Here is a 19,104-nt window from a genome sequence, read left to right as displayed (position 1 = left end):
TCTCTGCCAGCTGCATCGTCACTGGCAGCACAAGAAGGAGAAGCAGCGAGAAGCTCCCTTGTGCCTTCAGAGAAGCAGAGGCAGAAGGGAATGCCTTGAAGCTGGTCAGAAGGCCAGCAGATTCAGGTGGCTCTCCACCTCTCTTGGGCTGAGGAGGCAGAAACCCAGCAGAGCTGTGATGGCTAAATTGGATGGGAGAGGCAGAAGGCTGGGTGGCAAGTTGTGATCAGTGAAGACACATGTATTTTTGTTGTCTTTCTGTTGGATGCACATGTACCTGGGTGCAGAGCCTGAGTTACTACCAGCACCTGCTGAAGGAGAAGCTGATGACAGTCACCCTGTGGGCACAGGCAAAGCAACCAGTAGTTGTCTTTTTCACTGGGACTAAGTGACCTGTGCAGTGCAGTCCCTTATCTCCTGGTCCTCCTTTTGCTAAATTTGGAGCTGGCTTTTAAAAGGAGAAAATGAGGCTGGGACTCTGCTGTTCTGCAAGACCCAGCTAACAACACCTGCTGCATGGCTATTTAAGTCATTTCTATCCTGAAGTTGATTTGAGTGATCCAGACAGGTATTATTACTTTTATTTTCATAGGATCATCACTCTATCTTGATCTCATGAGGACTCAGTTTCTCTCCTATAAACTGGGTAAAGCATAACGTCCTGACCTCATAACAGGGTGGGAAAAATAAAGCTGTTCTGGATTGCAAAAGAAATAAGTATGAACACCAAAGGAAAGCTCAGAAATTGTTAAATTATCCTCTCCTGTGAGCTAAGGTCAATATTTGCATATAAATCATGACTAAGGTACACATTCCAGACAGTTGAAATAAACAAAACATTCGACATTGTATCTAAGTGCTGACAGAAGGTGCACTTCGTCATTGTAAAATTAAAGGCTAACATGAATTGTATCATAAAAATAACAAAAGAACATTTACTCAGACATCTCATTATCTAACTTCAAGGCGAAAAAAATCAGATCTACCTGTGGAGAAGGAGGTTGACTATGCAACAGCCCGTTTCTCCAGGTAAATGTTATATTAGGACCTCTCACAACTTTTCATCCTTTTTAGATCACAAAGACAGGGAGATGATGAAGGAGTCTCTTCTCACAACTAATACACTAAATATGCCTCATTGGCTGCACATATTGTTACAAGTTTTTCCTAATGCCTAAATAATTAGAGCATATTAAATATATTGGAATCTCAAAGTTGTCATGTAGGTCAAATGCAGTCCGTTTCTTTCATCCGTTCATTAGTCAAATTTTGCATTGTGAAACATTATAATATAATTATGCCAGCACACAAATACTTTGTAAGACACTGGAGACTGACTTTAGGTATCCAGATGAGGGTTGCCTAAAACAACCCCATGATTACTCTCATCTGATGCTCCCCTGTAACAGCCTAAAATCAAACCAACCCATCCACATGGTGGGGTCCACTCAGGCATCATTCTCTGAAAGTCTGCCATCATCCGCCCTGCCCAGGGCCCCAGAAAGGAGCACCTAGATGAGGCCTGGCTGTTGCTGAAGGGAAGGATCCCCCTGGGCCTCCTGGCTCCTCACCCAATGTCCACTCTGCCCCAGCACATGGCTGGCCCCTGTGCAGCCCTGTGCCCCCTGTGCCATCTCCCAGAGCTGCCCTCTGGACCCCTGATGGGCTCTGCTTGCCTAGGGCCAGGGCTGCCTATAGCCCTGGCCTGAATTGCATGCTGCCTCAGTCAGCCCTTCCTCCAAATAGTTCAGCCTTGTAGGTATTAATTCGTCTCCCCGGTCTGGGAGACCTCATCAATCCCTACAACTACCCAAAAGGAGGTTGTAGCGAGGTGGGTGTTGGTCTCTTTCTCAGGTGACAAGTGATAGAAACAGCACCAAGTTGTGCCAGGGGATGTTTAGTTTGGAAGTCAGGAAGAATTTCTTCATGAAGGGGTGTTGAAGCATTGGAAAAGGTTGCACAGTGAAGTGGTGGAGTCACCATCCCTGGAGATGTTTAAGAGATATGAAGTCAAGGCACTTGGGGACATGGTTTAGTGGTGGACTTGGCAGTGTTAGGTTGATGATTGGACTTGATAATCTTAAGGGTCTTATCCAACCTAAATGACTCTATGAAGAGCACACTTATCCTCTTATCAAAGTCACCAACAGCTGAAAAAATCCATTGCTAGTCTGCAGAAAAGCCACTGTTGCTGTGGGAAAACATGACCCCACGTGCTTTGGAAAATCTGAATTTATTCCTAGAATGTTTTTATTTTTATTTTTCAAACAGCCATGCACCCACTGCTACCTGGACATGGCTGAACACTTCTGGCCTTTGCTAGCGTATAAACACTAAACCCAAACATGCTGTACATTTTACTTTTCTCCACCATCTGACCTCAGCTTTAACTACTTAAATAATAGTAGATAATAATGCTGGAAATTCTCATGGCTGCTGTTTGGAGTGTCTCTGTTGAGGAGACAAAGGAATGCTGCTCTAATACGACACCTGGGAATGAACTAGCTTCTCAGGTCTGGTCTGTTTGAAAGGAAATGTGGAAATTATAGTCTGGTTCTTCTTAGCTGAGGCCACTTCCATTGTGTCCTCAACTTATATTTACAGTGAATAAAGCACCACTCAGCCTAAATAGACACAAGAAAACAGGCAGGGCAAGACATTTGCTTTTTCCTACCTCTGCACGAAGCTGCTCCCTGGTTCCTTGGTGTGTGTGCCCTTTCTTTGTCTGCTTATAAAGCTGCCCAGAGCTGTTCTTCATCATGTTCAAATTCCCCTCACAATGGATGCCCATTTCTATACAGCCCTCTAAATGCTGTGTTAATACACATTAAAAACAAGCAAACATCTTTTCTGCAAAGAGCAGGCAGCAAAGCTTGGCCTAGATATAAGCAGCAGGCTGCTCAGCACTTTTCAACACCAGAATCCTGATGCTCCACTGCACTGCAGGGTTATGTTTACAGGAACTTTCTTTTCCACAATGATCAGTCTATTTCCCTGCCAAATGTTCTGTCTGGGTAGTCTGAATGATGACATTTGGTCCCTGCTCTCGCCCAGCCTTCCTGGGGGCCTGCATTCATATCAGAAGCTAGTTTCTCCTTGAATAGCAGCACATCTGCTCCCATCCTTCTCCAGGAGAGCATCCATGTTTGGTGGAAAAAAAATATTTCCAAAACACAATTTTCAGCAGCATGAGTACGTGCCAAGCAAGGCACAGAGACCATTCAAAAGTTGTATGCTGCCCTTCTGCAAAGTCATTTGTGATGCCAAAGAAAGAAGCCTGGGAACCAGAGCAAGGATGCCTCTGTTTCTGCTTAAAAAATTAACTACCCCTAGCAACAGAAACCAGCTCAGCCATTTGGATGAAGAGCATTTTAGTCCCATGACATCTACAAACACAATGGTTTGGCCAGAGCCCAACACAAGTCAACGCTATACACAAGGCTTGTTTCACTTCTGGGTCCTGGAGGTCCCTCCTGGCACTCAAAGCTCTGGAGTGTAGCTCCTTAAAAGACTTTCAGACCACGTCCATACAGCAGCAGCTGTGTCCTAAACTTTCCCTCCCTGGTGTAGCTTAGTCATTCCTCATGGGCAATGTGTCTGGCTGCACACATGCTTTGACTTTTGATTTCTCTCTTTGACAATATTTTATGAAGAGTCTATGTAAGTAGAGAGAGACGGATGTCATTACTTGAAGAAGGAACATGAAGAAATGCAAAGTACTCCAGATGTGTTGCGCATCTGAAATGGCTGGTCTGAGTGTGCTGATCACTGGCTAAAATCCTGAAGCCTGTGTGATACAGCCCACGTATACATCAACTGTTCTTTCCACTTCTCAAAACCTATGCAGTTATGCATAGATTTGTCTCACACAATGAAAGCCAGTAATTTCAAAGGGGTTTCATGTCCCTACCATTGCACCCAGCCTACTGCATTATATAAGAAGGTATATCTACATGGATGTGCATTCCACTGTGCTGATTTCCCAGTTCAGTGACCACACTGAAATTAAGCAAATGCACTTATTTCAATTAGATCTTTTGTACAAGCTCAGGTCCTATCCACTGAAACTAAAGGCTTAGGTAATTCATCTGAGAACTACATTTGAGTCATTCAGATGTAAACTGGAAGTGTCTTTTTTTTTTTTTTTTTAATCACTATAAAGATAAATTTATTCAGATAAACAGGGATGGATAATCAAGTCCATTTTTTGATAATATTTTTATGACCATCTCTGGAGATAGGATCAGTTCCTTCCTCTGGCAATAGACATATGACTGAATTCTCTTTTTTAAAGAGCTCTGTGCCTCCCTACTTACAGTCTCCATATCTCTGATCTGTTTTGTTAAGCTGTGTTTCCCATTTGGAAGCAACCTTGTAATTAAGGCTAGTAAACCATGCATTAAGAAGTCACTGAGGAACAAGTTCCCCTATGTCAAGACAGATTCCTGACTGTAGCTCTGTCCCTTCATGACTGTCCTTTGAGTAGAGACTCCTTAAGATGTCACAGCTGTTGACCATGCCTACACACATCCAGCAGTACCTGCTAAAACAGTGACCAGAATCTAATTAATCTTATACTGCTGTAGGCATGTCTTCAAAAATCAGTGTCTCAATTTAAGCTTCTGGTTTGGATCTATAAACCATAAAAAATGTAGCTTCTAATGTAATGTTTAGGTACTACAAATACCAACCAGTCTTTCAGAAAGACAGATCAGTCCACAACCCTTGTTAAAGTCGGACAAACCCCAAACCCATTGCACTGGAAAATTCAGAGCAACACGGCTGTGGGCATGATCAGGACCAGCTTCCTGACCTCCTTCCTCCCCACCTCGGACATCACCTCCAGAGGGGAGAAACCCTGAAGCACTGAAAAGTTTTGTAGCTGTTGCCACTCTTCCCTCTCACTCCATGATGCTGGCTGCTTCCAGCAACAGATAAAAACACCAATTTCAGAAGGTTTCTCTGCCACCTTCCTGCATCTGCCTTGAGCCCACCTTTGTTTTACTGCAGTGTTGTCCCACTACTGTGAGAACAGGGCAATGCAGTGGAGAAACAGACCCTAAAATGATCACTTTGCAATTCATCTGGCTGTTTACTCTCCTGTTGGTCCACAGCTCACAGCAGACCAGGAGCCTTTGAGGTCAGGTCCTGGGTGGCAGAGAAGTACAGTTATGCAGAGCAACAGCTGGGGGCACTCACAGCAGGACAGCTTTAGCTTGAAACCAAATCTGCAATAAGCTGTGAGTCGGCTGCGCTCCCTCCGTCTTAGCCACTGCTCTGAGGAAGTCAGATCAGATTGCCCAAAAGGGAAATCCTCAGGTGAAATGTTCTGAAACCAGTCAGAGAGCATCCTGTTGCTCAGGAGAAGTCCTCAATCATGTCAGATTTTTTCCCCACAGCCAAATATCTCCAAAATGCTGCAAATCACTATTTCTCTCTCCACAACAACACAACCAAATCTGTATTTTCTATGAAAGGACTCTTATTGCAGAAGGTGTGAAACACCTCAAAGCTAACATGTGCAGAGAGCATTTGGAAGTGGACAGCAGGGCTTGTGAAGATAAGGAACTGTCACTTCCTATGATCAACATCCACATGCTGCCTGACACCTTGGCTGGATGTGTCAAATGCTGCATAAAAACCCTCAAGTTACCTTCATCTCCAGATAACATAACTGCATTTTCCTCTGTCTTCTTCATCTGCTTGCTTATTCTAAATCCACAACAGTTGAATTTGCAGCTCAGGGCTCTGCTGTGCTAACCTGTTTTCAGCCTTCTCCCCTCCTTGCCATTCATTATCTTGCCAACGTTATCTCAATACAAATCAAGGTTGTAAGCTGTGGGTAAGTATGTTTGCAGCAGATGCTTGGGGTGAACTCTTGCAGTTAGTCATACAGCAAATGAGACTGCAAATTGCTAAGACAAGGAAGCAATGTGGTGCTTTGCCACCTCCAGGAGTTACAGATTGTTTAAGCTATGAGCATAAGATATTATTAATGGTTCTGACTAGAGAGAGAAAATGAGAGTAATCTATTGCATCTTTTGACATCTGCCTGCATGTCTTCAGCTGCTGCCATTTCATTTTTCCCTGTCTCTTTCCAGTTTTGTGGAATGATTTTCTCCTTCCCTTTTCATGGTCCTTCCTGGTGACCTGCTGATGCCAGGTCTCCTTTCATCCTCTTCCACCCAACAGAAATTCTTATTTGCAGCAGTTCTTTACAGTGATCAATGGTGCTTTGCAGAAATCCATGACTCTTGGATGCACTTTGTTTAAAAGAAAAAAAAAAAAAAAGAAAAAAAAAATAAGAACGGTTTTATTCCTCAAACACTTGTTTCAACAGCATGTGGGAGGAAAAAGAGATAGAAAATCTATGCCCTTTACAAATACCATAATCAGAAGGTCAACATAGGGTCTAATCCTGAAGTCTCTCAGTCTTTTAAGATATTTCATGTTTGTGAGGCACCAGTAACAATTTTTTTTTTTTTTTGCCTTCTACTGCCAGTGAGACCTAATAGGTTAACACAAGGTGTCCCAGATACAGTAAATCTTAATGATGGACAACTTTTTCTTGCCCTTGTCATCGTTCCTGTCTCTTTGATGTCTGAGTACAACAGTAAGTCAGCCAGCAAGGCAGTCTGTCCTCCACCTTCTGATTTCCCTGGTCTCCAAGAAACTCTGCCCGTGAACAGCCATCACCTGCCATAGATTGCGACAGTGTTAGACCAGCACCAGTCCTGCTCCATGCCGTAGAAGGAAAGAAGGAGGATGGCTGGAAGTCCTTGTGCTGACATCTGAGGTTTTCTGCACCTTCCACAGGCTTCAGTTTATTAACCTGGAGCCATTGCAGAGGGAAGAGCAGTGTCTATCTCATTCTGTGCATGCTCTCTCTGGGATGTTTCTGCCATTTCATGAGAGTTCACCAGAAGTGCTCAGCACTAAATGATTGAAATGACCTGACTTAAAGAAGCTCTAAACCAGTCCCGCATTTCAGTTGCACAAACTGGTGCATCCATGAAAGAAGGAATACAAACAGAAAAGGTAGTGAGAAGTATCCAACTTCATCATTGTAAATACTTGACCACGACACTCTCTTTTGTCCCCCCTCTTCCATAGTAACAGCAAGACTGGCCACAATGGAGAACCTCTTTCTTTCCTATGATTAGCTGTGTTAATAAATCTGGGTAATATACTGCTTTCTGAGTCAGTGTTCAGTGATAAAATCAACAAAGTGAAGCATCCATCTGGAATCATTTTGCCCCTCAGGGTTTCTGTTTTATTTACCCTGCTCCTAATCAGCCCTTAAAGTTAATCCAGTTCCACTCAAGCAGCAGATCCAAATAATTTCTAAAATAATCCTAAGGTGCTTTCCTGACATCAGATAAGGGCACAGAAGGTCCATAAATCATGCTGGAAGCTCCTCGAGTTATGAATTGCAAGTCAGTGCCGTCCTTTTGATATAGGCAATTTCAGAGGATGTCTGTAAGAACAAATAGCTGTTGTCACTGATATTTTAAAGAGCTTCTGGGCCTCTGTGCCTATATTAGATCTGTATTTGCTATGACAGCAGCACCTGATCTTCTTCTGACAGTGCTGAGACAGGGACTGACAACACCCAGATGTTAGAACAGCTGCCCAGGTAGCGTGTTACATCATGCCTCCTTTGGCAAAGGGAATAATACCAGCTGTAGGAGAGCAAATATTTCATGCTTGAAAGAGCTCAGCCAACAATCTTAAACAGCTTTCCTTGTCACATGCAACTGCTAAAGAGAGCGGCATGCAGCTCTGAAATCAATGGAAAGCATCTAGCAGGCGTTGGTGTTCCTGGGAAATGCCACTGTGTAAGGCAGGTATATGGTGGAGCTGGAGACGTGGGTATCTCCCTTCCCTGGACTGTGGCAGCTGCCCAGGGCAGAGAATGCAAACGAAGCAGTTGCCTTCCAGAATGGGTCAGTCATTTCCCAGGTGTGCCCCAGAGCAGCTGACGTACAGCACTTGGTCCCATGCTCTTTCTAACACACTCTGGTCTGGGATTGCTCTTTGTTAATCCGAGGGCTGACACTACCCACTGGGAGGTGATTTGTTAAAGCCTCCAGGATGACCCATTTATATGAGGGAAGATCTCAGTAAGCAGGAGCTCTTAAGAAGGATACAGAGAGATACTTAGTGGGAGAGATTGAGCACTTCCCTTCTGCTGTTTCAGTGAGAGGGGATGAGGTTTTGTGAAATCAGATTCACATTTATTCCTGCCAACAGGCACACACAGGCGTAGGGGGCTGGTGAGAGCAGCAGCTTCAAAGCCCTAAGCCCGTGAGTGTCACTTGTTTCCTGTGCCACATTTCATAGGAGAGCATCTCTATTTCAGTGGCAGTGCTCAGCAACATGGGTGGTGCCCCAGGAATAGGGTTCACTAATTTGGGCCCGTGTGGGACAAGTGGGGGGTGACTGCAGACTGCAGTCCTCTCCTCGCAGGGTGGCTGAAGAAAGGTGAGAAAGTCACAGTCATAGCAGAGGGTGTGCTAGGTGTGAAATGGCATATCAGCCCTTGTTGCTTTCACCAGGTGATGGGAGTTCATCCATCTGTTGTGAGGGCTAAAACCTGCTGGGCAGAGATGCCAAGTCAGCAGGCTGTAACGTTCTCAAACCATTAAGCAATGCTTTTGGGGAGGTGCATGGGAGACAGCATAGGAGTCTTCCTCACCAGTTCTCCTGACTATTGCAGAAGGATCATGTTTTTCAGCAAGGAAAGAGAAGGATGCAAGATTAAACTCTGGAAGGTAATATTAGGAAATGCAGAGTGAGTACACATATTTTTTCAGAGTCAGCATCTGTTTGCCTTGCAGAATTTAACATTGCATCCTGGGGTCTTTCCTTCCCTTCCACATGAACTGTCACTGAACCCAGGCCCAGCTTGGTCTTGGCCATCTCTACCTGCGTCTCTGTCCCAGTGCAGGACTTGGATTGTAGGTAGAATCATGTTTTTGATCAAAGATAGACATGGGCAGAAGATCTAGCAATTTATTCGTGAACAATGACTCATCTAACTCGTCTTGCCACAGGAGAGCAGGCAACAGCCTTCATCATGTTGCATACTGGAGCTGTGAAAGGCTAACACGCAAAATGTGCCACCAGCTGATACTTCCTTCCACCCCTTTCAGTGCTGGTTCTTCAGGTCTGGGCTGCTCCAGGGATTTGGGGCTTTCTTCCCCTGAGATGAACTCAGCACCTGGGCTGCATGGGTTTACCCATGCCAATTTTGCCAATTTTCATCTCATAGGTACTCTTGTGACATTTCATTGCCTGACCCTGGCAACAGGGCTGAAGTACAATTCCCTATTTCCTCCATCCTTACTTTCCAACTGAAAACTTAACTGTACCTTGAACTGAAGCCTCCTGACAAATACAGATGATGCTCACCCAGCCATTTCTTCTTATCTATCTTCTTTTGTCTATCATTAGGCAGGCAAAAACAAAAAACATCTTTCTTTATGGCTCCACAGGTCCCCTACAATTCCCAGTCTGTTCCTGAGAGAACTGCTTTCCTTGTTTATCAGTAGATCTCTACAGCAATTTCCTGACCTCAATTCCTGGGTTTCCGGCACACAAAGTTAAGACTGATTTCCTATCTTAATCATTAGCTTGGACGTTGATAGTGTCAGGTAATACCAAGTACTTTTCAAATTCAACAAGGCAGGTAATTCTGTAAGATTCTATGAAAAAATCCAAGCCAAAGCTCTTTTAAGTGGATCACTTCAGGTCAGGTAGTCTTACAGGAGGCATCAAAATGCACGGAATTTATTGTAGGATTTAGTGATTTATGGCAGTAATTAAAACAGTGATATCAACACTGTTGCATTTCTCTGGCAAGAGGCATGCTGGAATCAAATCAGACATCTTCTTTCAACCTCGAGTTTGTGGTTTGCTGTTCTTCTGCCTGGCTGTTGGGTCTGCTCTCTTATGAGTAGGTGCAGCAAAGACCTCTCAATTCACCTCACTCTCAGGAGCATTCAGCTGTGAAATTCGTCTTGCCTCAGAAACCCACACCTGCCTCTTGAAGCAATAGCAGCGTTGGTTTCAGAAAGGTTTCAGAACCTCATTATTACGAACAAGCTTTTTTTTTTTTTTTTTTTTTTTCTGCTGAGGCAGTGGAAGCAACATTAAGAAATTGAGATAGAAAAACTTGCCTCGGAGTCTTAATTAGATTCTCACTTTTTTCTGCAAGCTGCAGGAGGGAGGGGTGATGATGGAAGGACGCTGCAGCCTGTGGTGGTGTCACGTTCTCTCCCACAACTCTCCCTATCACCCAGCTGTAATGGTCCCTGGTGTTTTGACACAGATGCCCTCAAATGTCATTAGCCCTGTGGATAATTCTTCTGTACGCCCTGGTGCATCAACCCCACTGCTGGCATGAGGAGGCTCTACTGACACTGAGGTTCGGTTTCAGGTCCTAGTTCTGGCTTTCAGGATCTTGATTTCTTTCCTGCATGGAAGGTTTAAATTTAGCACTTAGGCAAGTGTGTAGTTTGTTCTCAAAGAAACCAAGAGAGGTGGCCCTAAGGGCTGAGGAGGGTGTTGAAAAAATGCACCTAACCCCTCGTGGGCAATGATGGCATGAAGGAGGAGAAAGGGGTGACACAACCACTCTTCCTGGGGTGTCCACTGGTGCCACAAAGACAGCTTTTCTCTCCAGCACCTCTGCTTGCATGGCAGGGAGGTCCAGGGCAAGGGGTGATGGTGTGCTGGTGAGCTCTGCAGGCACCTTGCTGTCCTGGCAGCAGACACGGAGCAGGTCCCTGGCATGGGGCTGTATGTTCCTCTCTGGGAATAAAAGCTGATCAACATAAGCCCTTCACCAGTTCTGGCCTTTCCTTGGTGGAGACGAGGGAACTGAGCAGGTAGACTGAAAACCTAAAAGGCCTCAGATGCTCCAATGTGGAAGATCAGAGAAGAGGATATTTGGATAAGATGCAGTGCTTCTCAAATGTAGCTCTCAGGGCCTGGCCAAGGAATATTATTATTATTATTATTTTTTCCCTCCTAACCAAATCCTCCTTCTAATTGCAGCTCAGTATTTCGCTAGCATCATGGTCATTGTTGGGCTGTCTGTGGTTGTAACGGTGCTGGTTCTGCAGTTTCACCATCATGACCCACAAGCCGGAAAGATGCCCAGATGGGTAAGTAGCTCTGGTGGTAAATATTCAACAGCCTACTGATGGAAAAATCTAAATGTGGTGGCAAACTGATGAGGGGAAGAAGTTGTTCCCCATTAACCCCAAGTGTCAAATAGGGACACTGTTTTACACTGTTACATTTGTTGTTGGAGTGAAAGAACAAACATACTAAACTGGGGTTTCCATTAAAAACATCTGTTATTTAGGTTTTTTATTTAAACTTTAAACAGGGGTAGGTAAGAGTAATCTCTCTCAGCACCTGCTTTGCAAGCGCTAACCCTGTGGGCAGCACCTTTGATTTCTTATCCAGCAGACACCAATAAAACGTGACATTACAAAGCACCAGCAAACATTTACTGGTCTCTGCTGGGCAGTTTGTCTGCTCTGCTCCCTCATAGATTCTCAATGAATTTAGCAGCAGAGCTGTAATCCTCCAGAACAAAGGCAGGAGGTGAAGCCAATTTGCTTATCTTGTCTTGCAACTGCCCCAATTAGGAGCTGGCTCCCAGAGCTGCTGGAAAACCAGGAACAGCAACAACTCATAACTGAACACTGAGCACAGCTACACTTCTCACAGCTTGGATCCGGCTCCTAATGCACCATCAGCAGAAACAGAAAGGCAATACTGTTGGGCTTGCTCTGGCATCAGGTAGATCCCCGGACATCACTGGCTCAAATATCTGCCCTTTGCTGAAGGTTCCACTGCTCTGAGTGGAAAATTAATTCTGTCTGTTTCCGTCTGATCACTTCTCAGTTCAGCTAGCATGTGGACCCTCTTTTCTCTACAGCAGAAGACTGTTTTCCCACTGAGGTCTGGCACCTCTCCCAGATGCCTTTCAGGAGGAATGTGTTTATTTTAGATTTTCCAGATAAAACAAAAGTATGCTTTTTCCTCTCTCCCTTCCCTAAGAATAGGTTTTAGAATAAGAAGGTTGTGCTTTGCTATTGCAAAAAGAAAAACAATGAAAGCATAAGCAGATACAAATAGTCATCTGCCTACCTTGGTTTTGCAGATGTCTGCTCCTATAGCATCCTCTAATACCTCATTCACCACATTTGTCATGCTAGACAATTATCCTGACACAATGTTAAATGTCCTATGCTTACCAATGTCAGCCTGAGAACAGAAATGCTTTCTAATTTGGCTTCTCTAAAAATAAACTGCAGCATCAGTGCAAATTAAAAAATAAATAAATAAAAAAGAAGTCCAATAGCTAATAAGCCTTCTAATAACTATTTCTTAAAGTGCCATATCATTTAAGATCACCTTACTTTCAAGACACCAGAGCATGGGAATTGTGGATAAGCCTCCATGCAAGCAAGACTTGAGGGCACAAATTTGGGCAAACATGCTTCAGATATGTACCTGGACAGAGTATGTAGCAGCATAACAGCTCCCATGAGCAATTTTATTATTCATCTTGCTTTTTGAGGAGCCTGGACAAAATAGCTAATATTAAATATGTTCACAAGAGCTGCTGAGGTCCACCCTCTCGTCTGGAAACACTGAGTATAAAGAATTATCACTCCAGATGAACATGGTTCAGTGCCCTGACTGCTGAACTGCTGAAATGGCATGCATTAAAACAAACAAACAAAAAAACAATAAAAACAAACAAACAAAAATCAATTATGAAGCAAAAACTCTTTAACGGACTGCTGGGAAGAGCAGATGATAAGACTGAAATCTGCAGAACACGCAAGCTGACAGGGCTGTGAGATCTCAAGAGAAAAAAAAAAAAAAAGTGAATGCCAGGTATGCATGGAAGAGGCTAACTCCACAAAATTGGGCATTAGTCCTCTGCAATACATGGCCAAGGCTCAGTCACTAGGATTCATGGCACTTTCTCTATTTTCATTTTTTCCTGTCCACCTATTTCAGGGCATGCTACATTTTTCTGTCGCAGACAGCCTTACAGACTTTTGCTCAATGAAAAACTGGGATATACTACATCTGTCTGCAGAAAGTAGGAAATACTGTTTTTTTTTTCCTCTGCAATTCCAGTCTCATCAGATTCCCCTACCAGCTACTCTCTCCCCACACTCTCCTCCTCCTCACAAAGCCAGACATCAGTGTACTGCAGAGCTCTTGCCCTAGTTGACTGGATAACGTTACACAATTATTTTCGCCTCCTGCTCCGATGCAATTAGTGCTGGGGTAAGTTCCAGGGGAAGGCACTGGGTTTGTGTGGAAGCAGCTTCAAACCTAGAGGGTATAACTGACTGCACTGCCAAAACATCTGCTTTCTAAACTTTTCACAACTGAGCAGTTTCTTTTCCCTGCCTGTCTCTCAAGGGCTTGGTGTTTGGCCTTTGGGCCAGACGAGAGAGGAGATATGAGTGTTAGTTTTTAAGCTCTCTGCAAGTTCTTGCTTCTTCCCTTACTCCACAGACGAGAATTGTGCCTTCCTTTCTATTAATCTTTGATGATTTAGTAAAGCCTACATCTTTCCAAGAGAGAAGCTTAAATCTGAGGTGTTCAGTCATGGTATTTACTGGTTACTCAGCTCAGAAGTGGGATCTGATGGCAATGTGGCACTTTTTAAAACATCTGCTGAAATAGCACGAGGCAAAGTCCAGCTAGCTGACAATTTGGGAGTGGATGATATCAGGTGTGAGGTACGACTCCACCAACCCACCTCTGCTGACAACCAAAACGATTGGATAGGTGACAGATATAGGAAGATCAAGCACAGAGAGCAGAAAGGCTGCAGTGGTGGCAGGGTCGCAACAGCGGCAGGCTGCTAACTTCTGAGGGTGGCATACCTGTGCCCTTCCTCCACAGAAACCCATAAATGACAGTACAGATGAGAATGTAGTTTCATACCATCATATCCGGGCTGTTTTCTGACAGCTCCTGTGCTGTATCTGTCTCCTGAATTAATTGGCATGACAGACCATTTTGATGCCTGAACATCTCTGTTTTCAAAGAAATATTGTATTTTAAAGTTCAAGCAAATTACAAGCTGTGTTGCTTTCTTGCACATATTTATTTTCCTATGGGAAATGGGCTTGGCTATATTTATAAATCTAATTTCCCTAGGGAGCAAACACTTTGTCTTGAGAGGAAAAGTAACATTCCTGTAGAGTAAAGCTTTTTCACCTCATGTCTCCTTCCAGAGCTAAGAGACATATTAACATTTTCTAATAGGAAAGTTTGCCTGGAGCAGTATTTTGGAATTTCATGGTACTGGAGAATAAGTTTATCTTTCTCCCCTTTGCCACAAACACTGTTAAAATACTGTTAGTAATTAAGACCTTATTTTGTTCAATGATGTTTCATTTTCTGTCTAAAGGCTATCAGAGGACATTATAATTAAGTAAGTTCAATTAAATCGAGGATGGATTTTTTTAAGCTGCTACATTACAGTTTTCTGTTTGTCTGTGGTGACCATGGAGGAAATAATGAAACAGGGAAAAGCACAACAATTTGAAACACAGGAAATATTCTTCCAGGATGAGGAGTAAGTGATTCATTAGTAGGAGAGAAGCAGAAAAGCTCACAGAAAACAGTACGAGACTGCAAACCAGAAGAACACTTACTGTAGAATTTCAGTTGTGTAACCATCTTCCACTTGCTACTGCTTGGGGTTTTTATTAGTATTATTCCCAGCTGTGGTAATTAATGGTTTCTCCTTTCTGAAATTATGCTTGTCATTACAGCAGCAACTTGATGTGCTTGCTGTAACTTCCCCATCCCTGCATCTGCACTGTGCAAACACAGGAGACAACTCAACCTGTATCTAAAACAACCACAGAGGCAGAGGGTGGTGCTGAGCTCTGTGTGGCTGAAGTGACTGCAGCAGAAATGCAGAAAGAGTCCTGTTTTTCCTGAAACCAGTGGTCACTTCTGCTCTTTACCAAACAGCAGATTATTTGACTTGCAGCCAGAATGACAAAGTCATTACAGAGGCCCTCTCTCTCCCTGGAGTGACCCATGAGCACCTTGCAAATGTCCATTCTGTATACATACTGCTTGAAGGACTTTACAGTTACAAGATTTACTGATTTAGTTTGCAACATATCAACTCCAGGAATCATTGGAGGCTCAGATTTCAGACAGAACATCAGAAGACCAATTCACAAGGAAAAAGAGCTGGATGTACTCTCTGCATTTGGCTCAGCTGATGACCCTGACAAGAAATGTACACTCCACAGTCTGCCAGGTGCAGGATAGAGCATTCTCACAATGCTCCAAGCAGTTGTACACCAGACCATGGGGAGCCAACGGCAGCTGACAACAACATTTGGATTTGAACTGCCCAGTCTAACTGATTTGCTGTTATTCGTTAGAAAAAGGTCTTCTGTATTATGCAGCTAAACTTCACAGGATTATTAAGATTACTCAAGTGAAAAAAAAAAAAAAAAAAAAAGGAAAAAAAAGGTTATTTAGGTTTAAACAATATGGGTGAGGATAGTGCTAAAACAGCTGTTGTTTTGCTGCGTATATGTATTATTTTTTTTCAGCGTAATCTGAAACTTTGCTCCTCAGATCCTTAACTCTGTCTCCTTCCATGTTACCTGGGAAGTGGTTGTAAAACAATGCAGCCAACTTTATCCACTGCGTTCAATTACAGAGATGCAGGGTTGTTTGCAAAATACAGGAGTTCAAAAATCATTTTTTAAAATAAGATCTTACATCTCTTTTGCTTTCTACACTAGGTAGACATCTTTAAAACATATCCAAAAAAAGTATATCTTGGGAATAAGCCAGAGCCAAAACCACTACATTTGAAAGCAGATAGCTGGAGAAACAGCAGGCAGTCATTCTAGCAGAACATACAGACTGACTATAACAGTCACTGAATATTTCAAAACCTGATAAATTGCAGTAAAGTTCCCTTTTTTTTATGTTATGATCACTTTCTTTCAGGTCCGTGTCGTTCTGCTGAATTGGTGTGCTTGGTTTTTACGTATGAAAAAACCCGGGGAAAACCTAAAGCCCCTCTCTTGCAAATATAGCTACCCCAAGCACCATCCAAGCATGAAGAGCATGGAGATGAATGTCCTGCCTGGGCATCAGTCCAGCAATGGCAACATGATCTACAGCTACCATGCAATGGAGAATCCATGCTGCCCCCAGAACAATGATCTGGGTAGCAAGAGTGGAAAGATCTCTTGCCCCTTGCCAGAAGATAATGAGCTTGTTCAAAAGAAAGCTTTAATGGATACTATCCCAGTGATTGTGAAGATCCTGGAGGAAGTTCAGTTCATAGCAACGCGCTTCAGGAAGCAAGACGAGGGTGAAGAGATCTGCAGTGAGTGGAAGTTTGCAGCTGCAGTTATAGACAGATTATGCCTGGTTGCATTTACCCTTTTTGCCATCATTTGCACATTTACAATACTCATGTCTGCTCCAAACTTCATAGAAGCTGTTTCAAAGGATTTTACATAAGGATTTCAAAGATAAACACAAAGAGCAGAAAGGTAACTTAAAAGTGTATATTACCAGTAATTCTGCTAAGTAATTTAACTGAAAAGAGAGAAATGTACTTTTATGTGCTAACATACACTGATGGGGATAAAATTAATTTTAGGAGATAATTATTACTGATGTTAGTAATTGTAGTTACTGAATAGTATACATATTGAGCTCTGTTACTTATTTCCTAGACTAATTCCACACGTAATTATGTCATCATCTGTTACAAATAATAGACAAGAATTCAAGTGCACAATACATTTATTACAAGTTAACAGTAGTGTCAACATGTTACTATGTATTCGTGAACTTTTAAATATTGTTAGTAAGTTAAATGATACATTCATGACTGTAAAATTTGCAGCATTTTAATGTTTTCAATATCTTTATGTTTTATCGTTTTTGTTTAGTGTGGTTGTGAAATTTACTCCTCACATTTGACAGACATCTCTCTGCACTTTTACGATCCTGCATATTGCATATAAGAAAATAAACTATCATCTTGTTAGCTCTTACCTCTACAGTGTCTGGAATGTTTTATCAGTAAATATGTTTTCAGATTTTAATTATTAATATATATATATATATATATATTATTTTTATTTTTTGCCAGGATATTATCTGTTTGTTAGTTTGTTTCTAATGTAGGAAATGTTGGCTGTTGAGGATGGAAAGAAAATTCATGCTGACAATCATACATACCATTAACACAACACCCCCGGTGCTCTTGCCGCTTAACTGTAGCTGTCATCTTTACTTAATCTGAGATATCTCTGATTTCTTGGGCCACAGTTGCCAACGTAGAGTGATTAACTCTGTGTAATTAGGGCAAAAATATTGGCTTTGCATAATCTGTAGCAAATTTGCCAATGATTTCACTGGTGTCAGATTCCATATTTATTGTCCTTGGTCTATACCACACTTAAGCAATATTTTTTGCAAATTCTTTTAGTACTGTCCACTTGCAAGCTTGGTCAATATGACTTTGTTAAAAAGATTGTGTAAAAGGTTATTTTTATTTTGCTAAATTTTTATGCAGCAATGTTTCAATTAAAGTATCAAAGTATCAATTAATAAAAAAATATTTCTATCATGACATTTGGCTGGAAGATATTGGCAATAAAACCCTCTTCTCAATAGCACCTTTCCATTCACTGGTATAGTGGCAATGCACCTTTCTTGGTATGACTTTTTTTGCCAACTGATCACCACAGACCTGCAAAAGGATATGATCTGATTGAGGCATCTTCCCTCTGTGGGGTAACATAGCATTTTTCTGAGTGTTCACTAAAAGAAAACAACAACTTACTGTTTTCTATGGTTAGCCTACACCTTCCTTTTCTTCCAAGTGTTAGTGCACCAGAATTAACATATCCCATATCTGCTTGATGGATCCTTCTCACTATCAGTATTGAAGAAAAAAAGGAAATTAGCAAGAGAGCTATTATTCAAGAGAAAGCATTTAATTTAAAGGTGACGGTGAAGCTGATAGCTATACAGACTGAAGGAACATGCAACTATTTCCTTTGGGATATGGTTCTTGAGCTTCTCCTCTATTGCTCTTTATTACGGGTGTGATGGCTCCCTTCAGATAGAGACTTCACTGTTATGAATGCTACCTCAGTAGCTTTGAAATTAGATCATCACACCAATGGAGCTATCACACCACTTGGAGTTATGTTCAAAAAAGCACCCTGATGGTTCTGACCACAGCTGCCTGTTCAGTATTTCATGTAGCTTTTGTGCTCTGTACTTACGGAAGTTTCTTCAGTTCTGGGTGCAGCTCAGAGGGGTAACAATGACTTATGGTAAAAACCTCCACTGAAAATTCAATCCATATTTCTGAGATCTTGTTCTCCTCCTCCACAGGAGCTCTAGTGCTCTAAGTAATTCTTTCTGGGTCAGCAAGACAAAACTGCCATAATCTCTGATTCTTTCTCCTGCCCATTTTGTTGCTTCTACTTATGAAATTGAATCTCTGATTCTTTCTCCTGCCCATTTTGTTGCTTCTACTTATGAAATTGACCTTGCAAAATGCAATTCAAGAGCAGTTTACCTAATAGAAATATCTTAACTGAACTGCTGTACTGGTCTGGGGCTTTGGGTTAGTCACATCAGGCTCTGCTCCTGGACTACAGCTGAAGTGCTCACTGTAGATTACTGCTTTAGTTACAGGGACAATAGACAAATAAAAAGCCTAAATATCATTTACTTCTGCCGCTGATGATGCAGGATGCTAAATGACCTTTGGAACACTTGCTCAAGGACCACTAATATTTTTGCTTGAAGATCTCCATTTTGAAAGTAATCTCCAGTGACAGGATAAAAAGATAAAAGCTAAAGTTAAAGCACACAGAATAGCTTAGCATTCCAATGCAAAGCACGTTTTTTTTACAAGAAATGTAGATTTGTTGTATAAGAGTATTTTTAACTGGATGTGTATATGTTAGGATCAGAGAAAGGACAGAAACTGTCTGAAAACAGCAACAGGAAATTAATTTCAATCATTTTTGT

The 19,104-nt window shown here is 42.3% G+C and overlaps 1 protein-coding gene across 1 annotated transcript in view; it reads left to right on the top strand.

Moving 5' to 3' along the window:
• The window catches only part of LOC121062149 (neuronal acetylcholine receptor subunit alpha-7-like), a 59,314-nt gene extending 42,209 nt beyond the window's left edge, over nt 1-17,105 (top strand). The window contains exons 10-11 of the mRNA XM_040541812.1: nt 11,062-11,171; nt 16,042-17,105. Of these exons, the coding sequence (XP_040397746.1) occupies nt 11,062-11,171; nt 16,042-16,563 (632 nt within the window). The 3' untranslated portion in view covers nt 16,564-17,105. The remainder of the gene's footprint in view (nt 1-11,061; nt 11,172-16,041) is intronic.
• Nucleotides 17,106-19,104: the final 1,999 nt, after the last annotated feature.

This window comes from Cygnus olor, chromosome Z (assembly GCF_009769625.2).
Source record: "Cygnus olor isolate bCygOlo1 chromosome Z, bCygOlo1.pri.v2, whole genome shotgun sequence".
NCBI classification, from domain to species: Eukaryota; Metazoa; Chordata; class Aves; order Anseriformes; family Anatidae; genus Cygnus; species Cygnus olor.
The sequence above is the reverse complement of the archived record's forward strand: the minus strand, read 5'-3'. Positions and strand labels throughout refer to the sequence as shown.